This window comes from Rhincodon typus, chromosome 29 (genome assembly GCF_021869965.1).
Source record: "Rhincodon typus isolate 14 chromosome 29, sRhiTyp1.1, whole genome shotgun sequence".
Classification (NCBI taxonomy): domain Eukaryota; kingdom Metazoa; phylum Chordata; class Chondrichthyes; order Orectolobiformes; family Rhincodontidae; genus Rhincodon; species Rhincodon typus.
The window spans coordinates 454,893-474,100 of record NC_063360.1 but is presented as its reverse complement, the minus strand read 5'-3'; the positions used below and the strand labels follow the sequence as shown (position 1 = coordinate 474,100).

General features: G+C 44.4%; 1 protein-coding gene across 1 annotated transcript; it reads right to left on the bottom strand.

Annotated features, from left to right (window-relative positions):
• Nucleotides 1-1,188: 1,188 nt before the first annotated feature.
• Nucleotides 1,189-17,364, bottom strand: LOC109924956 (tetraspanin-3-like). The gene is made up of 7 exons (XM_020524928.2): nt 17,040-17,364; nt 16,356-16,547; nt 6,431-6,505; nt 5,460-5,561; nt 4,430-4,582; nt 2,162-2,245; nt 1,189-1,863 (listed from the first exon to the last, which is right to left on the bottom strand). The coding sequence occupies exons 1-7, from the start codon at nt 17,229-17,231 to the stop codon at nt 1,780-1,782; spliced, it is 882 nt and encodes a 293-aa protein (XP_020380517.2). The 5' UTR covers nt 17,232-17,364; the 3' UTR covers nt 1,189-1,779.
• Between the last annotated feature and the right edge of the window lie 1,844 nt (nt 17,365-19,208).

Sequence of the window (19,208 nt, the reverse complement as noted above, 5' to 3'; positions counted from 1 at the left end):
TGTTAAAATAGATCTAAATTTTACACCTTCAACGTTGAGAACTCCCAGGCAACTCCATTTCAACTTTATTCTGTTTAAAAATTTCTGCTGGGACTATTCTCATGGTGGGACAGGGCATACTCAGGAGCAATGATGGATGTGCCCATCACAGATGTCATGACCAGTCAATGCTGGATGGTAAGTCTAATTTTAATCTTGTCCTTTTCCATTGCTGTTGGCAAGGATAGTACTGCAGGTCTGAAGTCACTTATAGGCCAGACTTTGTAAAGTTAGCAAACATCCATCGCCAAAGGAGATGAGTGAAATGGGTGGGTTTTTATGTCTTCATCGCTACGTTTTAAAATAAAACTCTAGATTTATTTAATGAACTGAATTTAAATTCACCTGCTGTTGTGTTGGAATTTGACTTCTGAAGGTGCAAATTCAATTTGACAGGAATCAGGATCAGAAACAAAATATACTAAATGATAAACTCTTCAGGAGTGAAAGGAAATTGGGATTGGGAAGGAATAGCCCTGATGATTAAGGATAAAAGAACATGAGGGTTGCAGACAAGTTTGGAACAGTTGTGATGTAGATCTGAGAATATGATTCTTAGCATGACTGCAGCCAAAATAGTTTCTTGTAACGCTTTGTAATTCCACGGTGTTCATTGTGCCAAGAATTACCTGGAGACAACTCCCTGCCAGCATCATCCACAACATCAAAAATTCAACTCTTTTGTCTAAGAACATAAAAAATGAATTCTGCCAAGTTGAGTCTGCATAAACACCATCTTTTCAGACTAGTTTTAAGAGTCATAATGAAACACAGGAGACCATTTGGTTCATCAAGTTGATACCTGCTCTCTTGAGGAGCAATTCAGCCAGTCTTATTCCCCTACCCTACCTTATCTTTTATGTTTATTGCCTTCAAGTATCCAATTTCCTTTGATCGCTTCCACTTCCACCACCTCCAGAGATAACATTTCCACATCATTATCACTCGCCACATTTTAAAAATGGTTCTTCATCACATTCACTGTACCTCTTACACAAAACCTTAAATCTGCACCCTCGACCACTTATTCCAACTTGGGAAGCTGAATGACATTGTAGAAGTGACATCTAAAATCCGAGTGCTGACAACTTTAGTGATGGGAGCAATTAAACAATGAAAGTTAACATTGACAGCAACGAGAGCTGCAAATCTCGATTGAAACGTACATTTTTATTTGCTACTTACAGTTAGTCATGTTCATTTCAAATTAAGATACATGTTACATCAAGCCAAGCAATGATTTTTCCTAATATCCAAAGCTGTTAGCTTGTGTGAAACTACTTGTACCATGAGGTAGCTTGTTCAAGTTTTAGACAAAACAGATTACAGAATTTTGGACACCCAGTGAATTAGTTGAAGACTGTGTTTCTTGTGTAGTTTCAGTGGAAGTCACTTTCCAACACAGGGAGGGAGGGGAGGTGCATCGGGCAGGGAGGTGGAGATGAAGGGAGTGTCTCAAAACGTGGGAGGAGTCACTGGATGACAGAAGTAGCTCGATCAAAGACTTATGGGGTTGGGGGTGTTACTTGATGAAGGTAGTCTTTGGACCAGAGAATTGTGGGGGGGAGCAGAATGTTCAATGGTAGAGGTGGATTGAATGGGTGAAGGTGTGTAACTGTTTCTCTCAAACAATTGGTAAATAAGTGCTTCCTATTTGTGCATTGTCCTGTTTGATATTCAAGGTTGATGTTTGTCTGTCACTAATCCATGCAAATAAAAGCAATCAGCCACTGTCCTGCACTAGGAGAAGTTGTCAGTATTTAAAAGCTGGTATTGAGCAGGATCTGAGTTCGTCAGAAGACAGATGATCAGCGCTCCCAGGCTCTGAAAACAGAAACAAATCTTCAATAGATGAATGAAGAAATTTCAAACAGATATTCTGATACAGGCGCTCTAATCAAGTTCATCACTGAGATTAATCTGGGTTTCCCCAGCTCAGCCCCAGGACTCGAGCTCAGCGCCTAGTTTAGGCTGGGATTGTGGTGTCGCTCCATTTTGATTTTGGTTACCTTCTCTGTTACAGCTATTTCAGCAGAGGTAGTCATTGAGCCCCTTTGATCCATGCCAGTTTACTGCATGGCAGCCCAATCATTACTATTCTCCTACATTAGCCAATAATTACCTGTAAACAGCACACAGCAATAACCCAGCCTAACGTGAACAAGAAGATCCATTGCAGCTCATCGCGGAGGGTGTAGAGGCAGCCCTTAAAATTAGAAAATACAGATTAATGTTACATTGCAATAAATACTTGGGTTGTTAAAATCACAGCTACCTCAGAGAAATAACTTAAGAATCCAACCAAATCCCTTTAACTGGACTGTGATTATCCCTTTAATTAGATAATGGATAACTCTTGATACTGAACATAGTGGACATTTTCTAAACAGCCTATTCAGAGACAGGAGCAGATAGTACTTTAACTTGGGCCCCCTAGTTCAGAGGTACAGACAGTACCACTACATACCAACAGCCACTACTGAGTGTTGTAGAACCTGTTCCCAATCACCCTCTCAGTAATGTGCAATTTTAACTCCCTCTCAATTAACTAATGCTGAAACTGTATGCATGACCCTGTTTTCATGAAACATTTGTTCAGCAACATGCTGTCCTCTTTAACCATCTTCACAGCTTTAGTTTCATTTGACCTCTAAAGAAGTTCAGTAGTATGTCCCCAATCATCTGTTAAACTGTACATTATGGCTCTGTCCCCAATCATCATCATCTCTGTAAAAAAAGTGTTTCTTCTAAAGTTTCACGAAGATTTTAAAATTTTTTCTCAAAATTTTCAATAACTGTCACAGTACCAACACAGTATCGCATTGTTCCTGAATAGTAGGAAAATAATAGTTCCTGATAGTAGGAACTGCAGATGCTGGAAAATCTGAGATAACAAGGTGTAGAGCTGGATGAACACGGCAGGCCTCTGAAGAAGGGTCTAGGCCCGAAATGTCAGCCTTCCTGCTCCTCTGATGCTGCTTGGCCTGCTGTGTTCATCCAGCTCTACACCTGGTTATCTCACATTGTTCCTATTCACCACTTATGTGCCAACTGTCACAATTGTACATCTCTTCATAAGTATACAGTATCACAACAGTAGGCAGTACATCACTACTCCTTACTTGAGAAAGGATGTACTGGCACTGGAAGAAGGTGGTGCAGAGGAGGTTCACCAGCTCGATTCCAGAGTTGAAGGGGTTGGCTTATGAGGAAAAATTGAGTAAACTGGGACTATACTTATTAATAATGAAGGGAATAGATAAGGTAGAAACAGGGAGGTTGTTTCCACTGGTGCGTGAAACTAGAACTAGGGGGTATAGCCTCAAAATAAGGGGGAGCAGATTCAAGCTGAGTTGAGGAGGAACTTCACCAGTGAATCTGTGGAATTCCCTGCCAGTGAAGCAGTTGAGGCTTCTTGGTCTACTGTATCCACTGCTCCCGATGTGGCCTCCTCTACACTAGTGAGATCAAGCGTAGACTCGCAGACCATTTTGTAGAGCATTTGCGCTCTGTACTCGACAAGCAACAAAACCTTCCAGTCGCCAAACATTTTAACTCCCACTTCCACGGTGACATGTCCATCCTGGGCCACCTCCAGTGTCACAATGACACCACCCACAAACTGGAGGAGCAGCACCTCATATTCCACCTTGGGAGCCTACAGCCCAATGGCCCAAACATGGATTTCACCAATTTTAAAATCTCCCCAACCCCATATTCAACCCTCCCTCTCATCCCCGCCTCCTTGACCTACACAATCTGTCCCTCTTCTTTTCCACCTATCCGCCCCTCCCATCCCTACTTGCACTCGTCTATCACCATCTCACCTATCTTCCCCAGCCCCACCCCTCTGCTCTAGATTTCTGATCTCTCTTCCCCCTCCCCATTTCTGAAGAAGAGTCCTGACCCGAAATGTCAATTTTCCTGCTCCTCTGACGCTGCCTGGCCTGCTGTGATCCTCCAGCTCCACAGTGTTGTGTCTGAGGTATCTTGTTGAATGTTTTTAAGACAAAGATAGGTTTTTGAACAGAAAAGGAATTAAGGGTTACAGCGAGCGAGCAAGCAAGCAGAGCGCACAAAAAAAGCCAGATGATTTTTATTGAATGGTGGAACAGGCTCAAGGGGCCAGATGGCCTACTCCTGCTCCTATTTCTTACATTATGTTCTTATTAGCCATCTCAGTGCAACGTGTGCCGTAACCAGCTTGCACCAAGTCCAGCAATAGCGTTGCACAGTAAAGAGCATGGTCAATGTGGGACTGTAGCCTAGTGAGATGATGGCTGAGTGAGTTACTAACTATATATACTGTTTGAAATTTGGTCCTCCTTAACACTTGTGGAAACTGTGTACAGTTCACTTGGTTCCAAGGTGACCAATGTCATGCTCCCACCTCTGTGTAAAGCAGTTCTGGCTCCTCTATAGCCCCAGTGCAGATTGTAAAATTCCTGGCACAGCAACTGTGAGGAACACTGTTATTTCCGCTGTGAATGAACCATGGAAACTGAGTCCAGTCGGTATAATTCTTTACTCCACAACACCGCATCTAGAATTGAGCAAATCACAGAGTCATCAAATCAACACAGCAGCAAAGATTACAAAAGAGTGGTGGGGGCCAGGTGGCAGACCCGGGGAGAGTGGCAGGGGCTGGGCAGCACACAGGAAGGTAATGCCCTAGAGATATAAATACTCTTGTGCACATGGTCATGGGGACAAATCTCTATCTCCTCTCGCATTTTCCAAAAGAACCCAAGCTTTCTTAACATCAGCCGACCCACTGTAAATCCCAATCAATCAATTCATCAAGAATCTTGGGGAAAAGCAAGTTATTGTCTCTATATAGACTGCAGCTCGCTCCAATCTTGGAATAAACTTGTGGAAGTAACAAATTTATCTGATTTATGCCAAGTCCCCGTTCTATAAGAATGTATTTGAGGGAAAACCAAAGCTAAAACACAAAATGGGAAGAAACAATTACAGAAAATAAGAAAAATAAGATAGGCTGAAGGGTTGTGCCTTGTTAAGGGAGTGGGGGAGTGTGGAGTGAGGATGTAAACACTGGGTGAGCTAGGAATCAATAAGCTGCTTCAGACAGTCTCACTAGTATTGAACATTCACGACACTGATATTGGAGGGGACAGGGAAGTCAGAAGTACCAGCTGAGACTCTTGGCAGAAAAGGAGGAGATTATGTTGAATGCAGACAGGAACTGTACAATGGATGGAATGGATGATGCTGCGAGACACCATCAGGGAGTGCTGGCAAACACAATGAGCAATAGGATAAAGAGATTCTGATTGAAATTGCAATTGAAACTGTAAACAGACATTGTTAGACTAACACTGACTCCTGTGTCCAGTTCTGGTCAGAGTACACTCTGGAGTCTCTGTCTGGTAGAGTCCTGCACTAATTTACGATCTCACCTTCTGCTGTAGTTGGTCCACTGCTCTACTCTCAATCGTGGAGTTGTTACCAGTGTAGTTCTTGAAGATCTCATTAAAATGATCCAGATCAGCAGTGTTCACCTAGCAAAAAATGAAAAGCACAAGAAACAAAGAGGGAACTTACTGGGGTAAAGGGAAAGAGAGAGACAGCAAGACCTTGATCTAAACACAAGCTGGGCAGAAATCTACAAGCTGGAGTTGGTCTTTCACAACCTCAGGATGTGCTGAATGAAGTGCTTCACAATCAATTAAGTTCTTTTGAAGACAATAGCAAAATTCAACAGAAGCTGAAATCTGAAATAAAAGAGAAACTGCTGGAAATACACAGCAGGGTCATTCAGCATCTGTGCAGAGAAAAACAAAGTTAATGTTGCAGGTTGATGATGTTTCATCAATAATTTAGAAGCGTAGTCACTGTTATAACATAGCAAAAGTGGCAGCCATACGTGCACACAGCAAGCCTGCAAAAACAGCAATGTGAAACATATCAATTTGTTTTCGTTGATAGTTGACAGATAAATACCAGCCAGACCACCAGGGAGAATGCATTTTTTTTTCTTCTAATAATGATACTGAATATTTTATATCACATCTGGTTTTACAGATTACCTAAAAGGGCAGCATCTCCCCCTGCAGTGCAGTAACAGTGAAGTGTTTCTTCAGTACAGTGCTGTGTTAGGAATTCTAGACTGATCGCCAAGCTCTGGACTGGAATTTAAACTCTCAACTTCATGGCTGAGACTGTGACCAAGGCCAAAGGTGACACTGGAAGGTCAATCCCACATTTACTTTGTTGGACAGTCGCAACCAGTGGAAGTATGCCTCAAATTGTAATGAAAGTCTTTGATCACACAGAAGGGGGGGCTCAATCTCTGGTCAACTCCCTCAACACTCCCTACAATGACAGTGAAACCAACAACAATGAATTGAAAACAACCCCCCATACTTACTTGAACACTGTTGATGTATCCAAGGCTCCCTGTAGTAACTTCCAGACTAAACAGAATCAGGATCAAGTACAAGAACTGTCAAGAGATGGAGAGAGAGGATAAGGTTTACATTACAGATGGAAATAGTCACACTGAGTATTAAAAGCCCTAAGCCAAAAACAAAGAGCCTCTAACACACTTCCCTTTCCACTCAATAGTTTAAAAGTCTGTCTGTCTGTCTCTCTCTCCCTCCATCCATCCCTTCGTTACTACTCCAAACAGGAAAGTTGCTGTCATGTATGTCACACTGGTTTCTTTTGCACCATCTCACACACTCACTGTAACTCACGTGCAACCGCTGAAGTTCAGCATTCACTAACGTTCAATGTTCAACTACATCTATGTTGATCTCTCTTTCGGCTCCCCTCCACTTTGCCATCTAGAAGAGATGGCTGCAGCTTTTCAGGTCTGAAAACACTCTTTGCAGGTTGTTTTGCTCTTGCAGTTTCAAGCACCTCTTTAGTACCTCTAGGGGAGGCAGTGGTGAAATGGTAAAGGTGAGGTGCAAAAGATTTAAAAGGGACCTAAGGGCCAACTTGTTCACACAGAGGGTGGTGTGGGTGTGTGGAATCCAGAACTCGGGCTAATGATCTGGGGACATGGATTTGAACCTCACTATGGCAGACAGTGAAATTTGAATTCAAGAAGAGTCTTGAATTTAAAAAGTAGCCTAATGATAACAATTGTCAATTATCATAAAAACCCAACTGGTTCACTTTCTCTTTGGGAAGTGAAAGCTATGAACCTTACTTGGTCTGACCTACATGTGACTCCAGACCCACAACAATGTGGTTGACTTTTAGCGGTTCTCAGAAACATCCCTAACAAGTCTCTCAGTTCAAGTGCGATAAAGTATGGGCACAGCCCACATCACATTAACAAATAAGAAAAAATTGTCTCATGGATTGTACTTTGAATTTTTAGTGGAGGACTTCACATCAACCTTACAAAGTCCTCTATTTGCGTCTGTGGATCTTTACTGAGGCATTCAGCAAAGTGGAGTTCTGAGGAAGAGTCATTTGACCCGAAATGTTAATAGATTTCTCTCCAGATGCTGTCAGACCTGCCTAACTTATTCAGCAATTTCTGTTTTTGTTTTTGATTGACAGCATCCACAGTTCTTTCAGTTTTTATTTGGATAGAATATATCATCTTATGAGTATTTCCCTTGCTACGAGTTTTCTTCTGTTAAGAAATATCTTTCATCTTTATAAAAAGAATGTCGCTCTCTTATCCTCCTAAATTCCACATTGCACCTGCCATCTTGTTATAGAAACCTAGAAAACAGGAGGAGCAGGCAATTCAGACCCTTCAAACCTGCTCTGCCATTCAATATGATATGGACTGATCATCCAACTCAGTACCCTGTTCTTGCTTTCTCCAAATTCCCTTTGATCCCTTCAGTCCTAAAAATTGTATCTAATTTCTTCTTGAAAATATTCAATGTTTTAGCCTTAACTGCAGAGAATTCCACACAGACTCACCTGTCTCTGGATGGTGAAGAAATTTCTCAGTCTTAAAAAGGCCTAACCTGGTATCCTTAGGCTATGATCCCTGGTTCTGCACTCCTTGGTCATTGGGCACATCCTCCCCACATTTACCCTGTCAAGTCTTATTAAAATTTTATAGGTTTCTATGAAACAATCCCCTCTTCCTTCTAAGTGCCATTGAATATAGAGTCAGAGATATACAGCACGGAAACAGACTCTTTGGCCCAACTCTTCCATGCCAACCAGATATTTGAAATTAATCTAGTCCCATTTGCCAGCATTTGGCCCATATCCCTCTAAACCCTTCCTATTCATGTACCCATCCAGATACCTTCGAAGTGTTGTAACTGTACCAGCCTCCACCACGTCCTCGGAAAGCTCATCACACACACACACACACACTCCCCTCACCTTAAACCTATGCCCTCGGGTTTTGGACTTCGCAACCCTGGGGAAAAGACCTTGACTATTCACCCTATCCATGCCCCTCATGATTTTATAAACTTCTATAAGGTCACCCTATTCACCCTCTAACCCTGGCAACATCTTTTAAATCTGTTCTGAACTCCTTCAAGTTTCAGATCATCCTTCCTATAGCAGGGAGACCAGACTGAACGCAGTATTCCAAAAGTGGCCTAACCAATGTAGTAGCAAATTAGTGCAGATGCTGAAATCTGTACTGAAAACAAAAAAATGCTGGAAATCACGGTGGGTCAGGCAGCATCCATGGAGAGAGAGAGCAAACTAACGTTCTGAGTCTAGATGACTCTTCTTCAGAGCTGACGTGAAGTGTGGAGCCGGGGGGCACAGTGGCTCAGTGGTTAATACTGCTGCCTCAGTGCCAGGGTCCTGGGTTCGATTCCAGCCCCGGGTGTTCTGGTTTCCTGCTGCAGTCCAAAGACGTACAGTTAGGTGGATTGGCTATACTAAAATGCCCAATTTGTCCAGGGAATATGCAGCATAGTTGGATTAGCCATGGGAAATGCAGGGTTACAGAGATAGGGTAGGGGGTTTGCACTAGGTGGGATGCTCTTCAGAGGGTCTGTGTGACTCGATAGCCTGAATGGATGCTTCTACACTGTATGGATTCTATGATTATGCAATAGTGTGGGGGTGGAGTGCTGGGGGAGAAAGGGTGGTAATAGTGCAGATTAAGTGTTCGGAATGTGAGAATATTAAAAACAATGGTGTGTCTAATTGCCAGATTGGAAAAAAACAGATGTTCCCACTGGAGTGGGGGGGTGGCATGTTGATAGAGAATGCAAAAAGCAAAATTTAAAAGAAAAGGGAAGAAATGGGTTCACAATATTGAATGTAGCACATTCAGATTAAGTTCAGAAGGTCGTAAAGTGCCTAGCCTGAAGATGTTGTTTCTTCAGTTTGCGCTGTGATTCACTGAAGCATTGCAGCATGCTGAGGACAGACATGTGGGCATGTGAGCAGGACCCTATGTTAAAATGACCGGCTATGGGAAGGTCAGGGTCCTGCTTGCGCATGGACCAGAAGTGTTCCACAAAGCAGTCACACGATCTGTGTTTGGTTTCTCCAATGTCGAGTAGGCCACATTGGGTGCAACGATTGCAATAGAATGGATTGGAGAAGGTGCAATGCTGCTTCACCTGGAAAGACTGTTTAGACCCTTGGATGGTGAGCAGGGTCAGGTGTTGCATGGAAGGTGCCATGCGAAAGTGGGGTAGTGCTGGCGGTCATCAAGGAATAGACTAGGGTGTCCTGGAGGGAACAGCTCCTGTGAAATTCAGAAAGGGGGAGTGAGGGGAAGATGTGTTTGATGGTGGTTTCCTGCTGGAGTTATCTGAAATGGCAGAGGATGATCCTAACCAATGTCCTGTATAGCTACAATATGACCTCCCAACTCCTATACTCAATGCACTGACCAACAAAGGCAAGCATACAAAACGCCTTCTTCACTTCCCTGTATATGCACGACTCTGCTTCCAAAGAACTATGAACATGCACTCTAAGGTCTCTTTGTTCTGCAACATTCCCCAGGACCCTATCATTAAGTGTATAAGTTCTGCCCTAATTTGACCTACCAAAGTGCAGCACGTCACATTTATCTAAATTAAACTCTATTTGCTAGTCCTTGGCCCATTGGTCCATCTGATCAAAGTCCCGTCGCACTCCAAGGTAGCCTTCTTTGCTGTCCACTACACCTTCAATTTTGGTGTCATCTGCAAACTTACTAACCATACCTCCTATGATCACATCCACATCATTTATATAGATGTCAAAAAGTAGCGGACCCAGGACCAATTCTTGTGGCACACCACTGGTCACAGGCCTCCAGTCCGAGAAACAACCCTCTACCACCACCCTCCGTCTCCACCTTCTAGCGAATTTTGTATCCAAATAGCTAGTTCTCCCTGTATTCCATCATTGAATCAAAAGGAAGGAAACTATGATCGAGTTAGAATATTTAGATAGTATCTATTCCACAGACAAACCTGTCAATATTTTCCAGGGAGACACCACACATTTCTATCTTCACTCGTAATGTCTTATACCTTCTTACTCCCATTGTTTGTCTTTAATATTTATACTCAATCCATATCTAGACTTTACTTGATCTGTGATATTTTGATTCTGAAAGTAGCACTGCTGCAAGCTTTTTCTTGCTTCCAATTTTCACACCGCTGGTTTTTAACTGCAAAATCTGAATCTATTCAATATATGGCACGGTGGCTCAGCGTTAGCACTGTTGTCTCAGTGCCAGGAACCCGGGTTCGATTCCACTCTCCCTGCGCCTGCGTGGGTTTCCTCCCACAGTCCAAAGATGTGCAAGCTAGGTGGATTGGCCATGCTAAATTGCCCATAGTGTTCAGGGATGTGTAGATTAGGTGGGTTATGAGGGATGGTCTGGGTGGGATGCTCCGAAGGGCAGTGTGGACTTGTTGGGCCAAATGGCCTGTTTCCACGCTGTAGGGATTCTATGATATAATTCTGTTTAGGTGCATTCCCAACTATGTCACTTCGCTGTCCTTGTGCGTCGTGCCTGTCCAAATCATCTAGCCATTATAGTTCTAACACAACAAAATCACTCCACTGTATCTCATATTCATTAGTGCTCTGCCTGAAACTTTGGCTCATTGGCTCATTGTCTGCTGATGCTTCATCCTGAGCAGTTTACCAAGCAGTTTTTGTCAGTGGTGGCTCACCATTGCTTTCTACATTCAGGGTAAGGAAAGGAGACAGGTTTCAAGTTTACCTCTTCCAAGACAGAGACTGAATCCGCTCTGAACCTCATGCTCACCGTGTGGGCAACTGAGTCGACCAGTGTCCATCTCACACACAATTATCTCACGTTTATACATCCAGACCCATAATATGTGGAAGTATCTCAGTGCACCCAGCCTCATATTACACAGGAATTTCAGATCACACATAGTCCCACCCCAACACTCCATGTGGGATTACCACTTCTTAGCCAGCCTCGATCATGTGGATATACTACACCACAACACACACAGACAGACACACACATACATACGTAGGAATTTCATATCGCACTTAGTCCCCCAAACCTCACATGGGAATATGACATCAACACATCCTCCACTATGTGGGAATATCAAATGCACACAGGAATATCACATTGCACCCAGCCCCCACCATATGGCACTATCACACTGCACCCAGCTCAGTCCCGTGCATGGCCTGCAGTAGGTGGAAAATCTTGTGGTAGTTTGGATGACCATATCTGCAGGAAGTGCCACCAGTTTAACCAGCTTGAGGCCAGATTTTGCAGCTTGAACACTGGCTGGATGCATTGCAGTACAACGGCGAAGAAAGGAGGCAGACAGTCAGTAAAGCCCCAGAATATATCTCAAGAATGGGTTTTCTGTGTTGGGAAACGATGACAGGGACAGTTTCTAAAATTACTGTAAGAGTCAACTGCACAAGGGGGAGCAGACAAAGAGGAACAGCTACAAAAGTAGGATGCTCAAGAGTGAAGGGCACAGACAGGCATTTCTGATGCTGTAGACATGGACTGCAGGATGGCGTATTATCATCACCCTGGGGTCAGGGATGTTATTGAACAGCTGCAGGTTAGTCTGAATGGGGAGTGCAGACTGTCAGAAGTTGTGGTTCACATTGGTACCAGTGATATTGGTAGAAAGAGGGATGAGGTCATTGAATCTCTGGCTTCTTTCTGCACTGTAGGAATTCTTTCAGCCCATCAAGTCTTCCCATCCCCCGAAGCCAGCATGGGGTTTTTACCACCGCTAACCCTCCTAAGATGTGCAGGTTAGGACTGTGGGAGGAAACCTGAGCACCCGGAAGGAAACCTACACAGACATAGGGAGATTGCAAACTCAACACAGAGTCTCCCAAAGCTGACAGAATTGATGAATGCATGGCTGAAGAATTGGAGCAGGAGCGGCAGCTTTAGAATACTGAGTTACTGGAATCATTTCCAGGGGAGGTGAAACCTGTACAACTCCAATGGATTACACCTGAATGGCAATAGGACCACCATCCCTTCGAGGGGCAGGTGCGGATTTGCTAATGCCATTCATGGGGATTTAAACTAAGTTGGCAGGGGAATGGGATACACAGTAGTGTTGCACTGAAAAATGTAAAAGAGAAGCATGTATTTTGCAAATAACATGCCAATAATTGATGACAAGGAAGCTGTGGCAGGCGAGGACCTAGAAATGATCATTATCACGAAAGAGGTGGTGTTGGGCAAGCTAATGGGGCTAAAGGTAGAGAAGTCTCCTGGCTCTGATGGAATGCATCCGAGGGTATTAAAAAAGATGACAGGAAACTAGCAAATGCACTCGTGCTAATTTACCAAAATTCAGTGAACTCTGGGGCAGTTCCGGCAGATTGGAAAACGACAAACGTGACACCACTGTTTAAAAAAGATGGCCAAAAGACACGTTAGCTTAACTTCCGTAGTGGGGAAAATGCTCGAATCTGTCATCAAAGAAGAAATAGCGAAACATCTGGATAGAAATCGTCCCACCTGGCAGATGCAGCATAGGTTTATGAAAAGCAGGTCATGTTTAACTAATTTACTGGAATTCTTTGAGGTCATCACGAGCGTGGTGGACAATGGGGAATTGGTGAAAACGTGGTGTATCTGGATTTCTGGAGGGCATTCAACAAGGTGTCACACAAATGGCTGCTGCATAAGATAAAGATGCACAGTGTTACAGTTAATGGATTAGCATGGATACAAGATTAGTTAACTAACAGAAAGCAAAGAGTAGGCATTTTTCTGAATAAGGGTCCCGACCCGAAACGTCAGCTTTCCTGCTCCTCTGATGCTGCCTGGCCTGCTGTGTTCATCCGTCTCAACACAGTGTTATCTCTGATTCCAGCATCTGCAGTTCTTACTATCTGAGTTAAATGGGTGTTTTTCTGGTTGGCAATCAGTAGCTAGTGCTGTGCCTCATGAATCAATGTTTACAATTTACATAGATGATTTAGAGTTGGGGACCAAAGTGTAGTGTGTCAAAGTTCGCAGGTGACACTAAAATGAGTAGTAGAGCAATGTCTGCAGAGGGATACAAGGGTCTGGAAGATGCAGTACATTGTTGGTAAATGTGAAGTCATCCATTTTGGTAGGAATAACAGCAAAGTGGACTTATTTAAATAGTAAAAATTGCAGCATGCTGCTGTGCAGAGGGACTTGGGTGTCTCTGAATCACAAAAAGTTGGTTTGCAGGTGCAGCAGGCAATTAAGGCAAATGGAATATTGTCCTTCGTTGCTAGACGGATGGAGTTTAAAAACAGGGAGGTTATGCTGCAGCTGTACAGGGTGCTGGTGAGGCCACACCTGGAGTACTACGTGCAGTTTTGGTCTCCTTACTTGAAAAGGATGTACTGGCACTGGAGGGAGAGCAGAGGAGGTTCAATAGGTTGATTCCGGAATTGAGAGGGTTGGTTTATGAGGACAGATTGAGTAGACTGGGACTGTACTCATTGGAATTTAAAAGAATGAGGGCGGCAACTTATAGAAACAAATTATGAAGGGAACTGATGAGACAGAAGCAGGGAGGTTGTTTCCACTGGCGGGTAAAACTAGAACTGGGGGAAATAGCCTCAAAATAAGTGGGAGCAGATTTAGGACTGAGTTGAGGAAGGATTTCTTCACCCAAAGGGTTGTGAATCTGTGAAGCAGTTGAAGCTATGTCGTTGAATGTTTTTAAGGCAAAGAGATAGATTTTTGAACAGTAAAGGAATTAAGGGTTATGGTGAGCAGGTGGGTAAGTGGAGCTGAGTGCACGTAAAGATCAGCCATGATCTTATTGAATGGTAGAGCAGGCTCAATGGGCCAGACGGCCTACTCTGGCTCTTATTTCTTTTGTTCTTATGTAACACACAGCACATACAATCAAGTTAAGACACAAGGGAACTCAGCAAGGCTAGATGACATTTGTTTTAATGCAAGGAGTCTTGCATGTAAGGCAGATGAGTTGAGTGTGTTCATTAGATATCATTGTTATCACAGAGACATGGTTGAGATAGGGAGTACTGGCAGCTCAATTTTCTTGGGTATAGAAACGTCTGTCAAGATAGGTATAACTTCCAAAATTGGTTGAGGAATCAATTATTGAAATAAGGAGGGATGATATCAAAGAAGGTTCCTCAATTAAGGTCATGTGGGTGGAACTTAAAAACAAAATGAGGCAATCACATTGCTGGAGGTGCACTATAGACCCTAAACAATTGGTGAGAAATATAAAAATAATTGGATAATAACAGAAGATTCCTGATATTACCTGGGATAGACAAAGTGTGAAAGGGTTAGAGGAGTTTAAAATGTATCCAGGAGAGCTTTTAAACTACCATGTATAAAACCTGACAAGACGCAAGACAGCGCTGTACCTAATTTTAAGGGAAATCAAACCGAGCAAGTATTAGAAGTATAAAGGGAGAGCATTCAGTGACAATGACCATGACTCAATAAGGTAGTCATGGAAACAGATAAAAATAGACAAGAAATCAAGGTTTTGAATTTTGGGCAGCCAATTTTAATATGAGAAGGGAATTGGCCAAGGTGGAGTGGAAGAAGGTACTTGCAAGAAAATCCACATTGAAGTCATGGGGAGTTTTTCCAAAAAGAAAATAGTGAAAATGCAGGGCCAACCTCTTTCTGTAAGAGGAAAAGAGAACTCTGGATATCATGATATGTACGGGATTGGATAAGGAAGGGAACCTTATAGTAGATAACAAGGGTTCAGAACACTAGAGCAGAGAAGGCTGAGGGGGACCTGACTAAGGCACAAAATTATGAGGGTAAACAGTAGGAAATCTTTTCCACCAGTAGATAACCAGGGTGCAATCATTTAAGGTAAAAGCAGGAGGTTTAGAAGCAATTTAAGGAAAAATTTTTCACCCAGAGGGCACTAGGTAGCTGGAGCTCTTTGTCCGAAAGTGTGGCAGAAGCAGGAACCATCCCAACGTTAGAAAAGCTTAAGATCACCTGAACAGCCATAGCTTGCAAGTGCTGGAAAACTGAACCAGAGTAGATTGGTGCTCGATGACCATTGTGGACACAATGAGCTGAAGAACCTCTTTCTGTGCTATAAAATTCTCACTCTGACAAGAAACAAGGAGTTGCAAATCATACTGAACCAAATCAGCATTGGAGTTTCAGGGTCTAAGTTCAATATTCACTCATCAACAACCGTACTCATTCAGTGAGCTAAGTAATAATGCTCAATCACCATGCGTAGTTTTGTAAACTAACCAGAAACAATGCAGTGACACCTCCAATATGAAGAGGTCAGTAATATCTTTCATAACTATAAGAGTTCAGTAATAGCAGACAGTTGCAGTTTGCTCCCATTATGTTATACAGTCATAGGCACGAAACAGACACTTCAGTCCAAATCATTCATACCAACCAGGTATCACATTAGCTGGTCCTTTTTGACTGCATTTAGCTCATATCCATCCAAATCTTTCCTATCCATGTACCTGTCCAAATGTCTTAAAATATTGTAATTGTGCTCACCTCTACCATTTCTTCTGGCAGCTTGTTCCATATATGCATCATCCTCCATAAGAAAATGTTGCCCCTTAGGTCCCTTTTAAATCTTTCCCTTCTCACCTTAAACCTATGCCCACTAGTTTTGGGCTCCCCTACCTGGGGAAAAGACCTTGGTTATTCACTTTATCCATGCCCCTCAAATTTTACAAACCCTTCTAAGATCACCCCTCAGCATCCAATGCTCCAGGGAAATAAGTCCCAGCATATCCAGTCTCTCCTAACTCAAACCTTCCAGTCCTGGCAACATTCTTGTAAGGTTTCTCTGCACCCATGCTAGTTTAACAACATCTTTCCTAAAGCAAGGCGACCAGAATTGTACACAATGCTCCAAAAGTGATTCTGGGATCTCCAAGTGCCCAGCTGTACTCACTGTTCCTTGTCGGCAATGGCTCCGGTTGATGGTGAAGCACATTCCAATCATCCCAGTGAGGGCAAGCAATGCAGCAACTGCAAAACTGAGGCTGGCTGGCAGCAGAAGGTAATCATTTCCAATGAAATGTCGGTATCTCCTGTCAACAAATAGGAAGAAGATCCCCCCAAAGATTGGCACAACAGAACTGCCCTGGAAGAGAGAGAGAGTTGGAGCATGAGGACACACCTGCAGCACGAAGGGGGGCGGGGGAGACAGAGTAGGGGGGGGGGGGGGGGGGGGGGGGGGGGGGGGTGGAGAAAGAGGTGAAGTACCCGTAACCGCCGCTTCTGGCAGTATGTGAGATAACAAGGTGTAGAGCTGGATGAACACAGCAGGCCAAGCAGCATCAGAGGAGCAGGAAGGCTGGCGTTTCGGGCCTAGACCCTTCTTTAGAAATCAGACCTTCATCCAGCTACACCACCTTGTTATCTCAGATTCTCCAGCATCTGCAGTTCCTATTATCTCTGGCAGTATGTGCGAGTTAAAGTTTCCAATCCAATGGCCCTTCAGAACTTGCAGCTTTAACTAAACTGGAAGCGCTGCTTCTGTGTGTAAGGTACTTGCAGACAGGCTGCGTTTCTGGTTTTGTTTCAGGTTTACGGTATCCGCAGTTCCTCGCTGTTCCCGTTCCCCGGGTCTTACCGAGAGTGTGATCCCGAGCACCGCCAGAAGCAGCCTGTGGGTCCGCTTACAGCCGCACATCCCGGGGCCTGGAGCCGGATAAACCACTCCCCAGTGAGAGGGCCCGGCCCGGCCCAGCCCGGAATCGCACGGAAGGGGAGGGGAATTGAGAGGAAGAGAGAGCACAGCTATGCCCTCCCGTCCCCTTCCCATCTCAGTCGTAACCCTTATCTTCAATCTCTCCCTTCCCACTCGCCATTAACCCGTTCTCTTCGCCATTACCGTTCCCACTTATAATGCCCCGCTCGCATCAGTGTTTCCCTCTCCTCCAATTACAGACTTCCTCTTCCCTAATTGCAGTCTTCCTATGTCCCTTACCCTCTTCTCCTCATCATTTAGTTCTCACACTCTGCTCATCACCCCCTTCTCTCCAACAGAGACCCCTCACCCCACCACTACCTTCCTCTCCCCTGCTTGTACTCTCCCCATCATCTTCTCTCTAGCACCATCAACCTTTCTCCCAACACTGCGCGCCCCCCATCATTGTCAACAAGGTGCAGGGTTGGATGAACACAGCAGGCCAAGCAGCATCATAGGAGTAGAAAGGCTGACGTTTCGGGCCTAGACCCTTCATCAGAAAAGGGGGAGGGGAAGGGGGTTCTGAAATAAATAGGAAGAGAGTGGGAGGCGGATAGAAGATGGATAGAGGAAAGGATAGGTGGAGAGGAAACAAACAGGTTGAAGAGGCGGGGATGGAGCCAGTAAAGGTGAGTGTAGGTGGGGAGTTAGGGAGGGGATAGGTCAGTCCAGGGAGGACGGACAGGTCAAGGGGGCGGGATGAGGTTGGTCGGTAGGAGATGGAGGTGCGGCTTGAGGTGGGAGGAGGGGATAGGTGGGAGGAAGAACAGGTTAGGGAGGCGGGGACGAGCTGGACTGGTTTTGGGATGCGGTAGGGGGAGGGGAGATTTTGAAGCTTGTGAAATCCACATTGATACCATTGGGCTGCAGAGTTCCCAAGCGGAATATGAGTTGCTGTTCCTGCCATGTCTATCCTGGGCCTCCTACAGTGCCACCTGGGCCTCCTACAGTGCCACAACGATGCCACCCGAAGGTTGCAGGAACAGCAACGCCTCCACTTCTCACCTTCAAACAATCGCCAAACCTTAAACAAAGCATTGTTCGCAGCAAACTACCCAGCCTTCAGGACAACATCGACCACAACCGTGTGATGGCAACATCTGCAAGACATGTCAGATCATTGACATGGACACTACCATCAGACGTGGGAACACCACCCACCACATACACGTCAGACACTCTTGTGACTTGGCCAACGTTGTCTATCTCATATGCTGCAGGCAAGGATGCCCCAAGGCAGAGTACATTGGCGAAACCGTGCTAACGCAACGACAACAGATGAATAGACGTGGCGCAACAATCACCAGACCGGGATGTTCCCTCTCAGTGGGGGAACACTTCAGCGGTCAAGAACATTTGGCCCCGGATCTTCGGGTAAACATTCTCCAAGGTGGTCTTCGGGATACACAACAATGCAGAGTCGCCGAGCATAGGCTGATAGCCAAGTTCGATACCCATGAGGATGGCTTTAACCGGGATCTTGGGTTCATGTCGCACAGGTGACCCCACCATACTATACACTCTCACGCACATGTATACTCTCTTACACGGATCCTCTCTCATACACACACTGTGTCTCTCACACACACACACACTTTCTCACATAGGTCCTCTCGTACACACAATCTTTCAACACACACACATACACAAACACACTCACTTTCTCTCCACACAAACACACACACACACACACACACACACACGTGAATCTATGGGGTGAATTTGTATTTGCAGATACATTCTATTTTGTTCAAAAAGGATACAATTTATGAGTCAGTCAATGTGGCGTTTTATAAATTTCTACTTTAGAAATATAACCAGTCTGACTCCAAATCAAAACACAAACAGATTCTAAACAACGCCTCTCACCTAACATTGAATCAGAGATAGTAGGAACTGCAGATGCTGGAGAATCCGAGACAACAAGGTGCAGGGCTGGATGAACACGGCAGGCCAAGCAGCATCATAGGAGCAGAGAGGCTGACGTTTCGGGCCTAGACCCTTCATCAGAAAAGGGGGAGGGGAAGGGGGTTCCGAAATAAATAGGGAGAG

Coding starts and splice junctions, on each gene's coding strand:
- LOC109924956 (XM_020524928.2), bottom strand. CDS start 17,231: ATGGGAAGGGGACGGGAGGGCATAGCTGTGCTCTCTCTTCCTCTCAAT. Junction 4,583..5,459: donor TGGACCAACTACAGCAGAAG/GTGAGATCGTAA, acceptor GCTCAATTCTAG/ATGCGGTGTTGTGGAGTAAA. Junction 2,246..4,429: donor CAGAACTGCTTTACACAGAG/GTGGGAGCATGA, acceptor TCTAATTTTAAG/GGCTGCCTCTACACCCTCCG.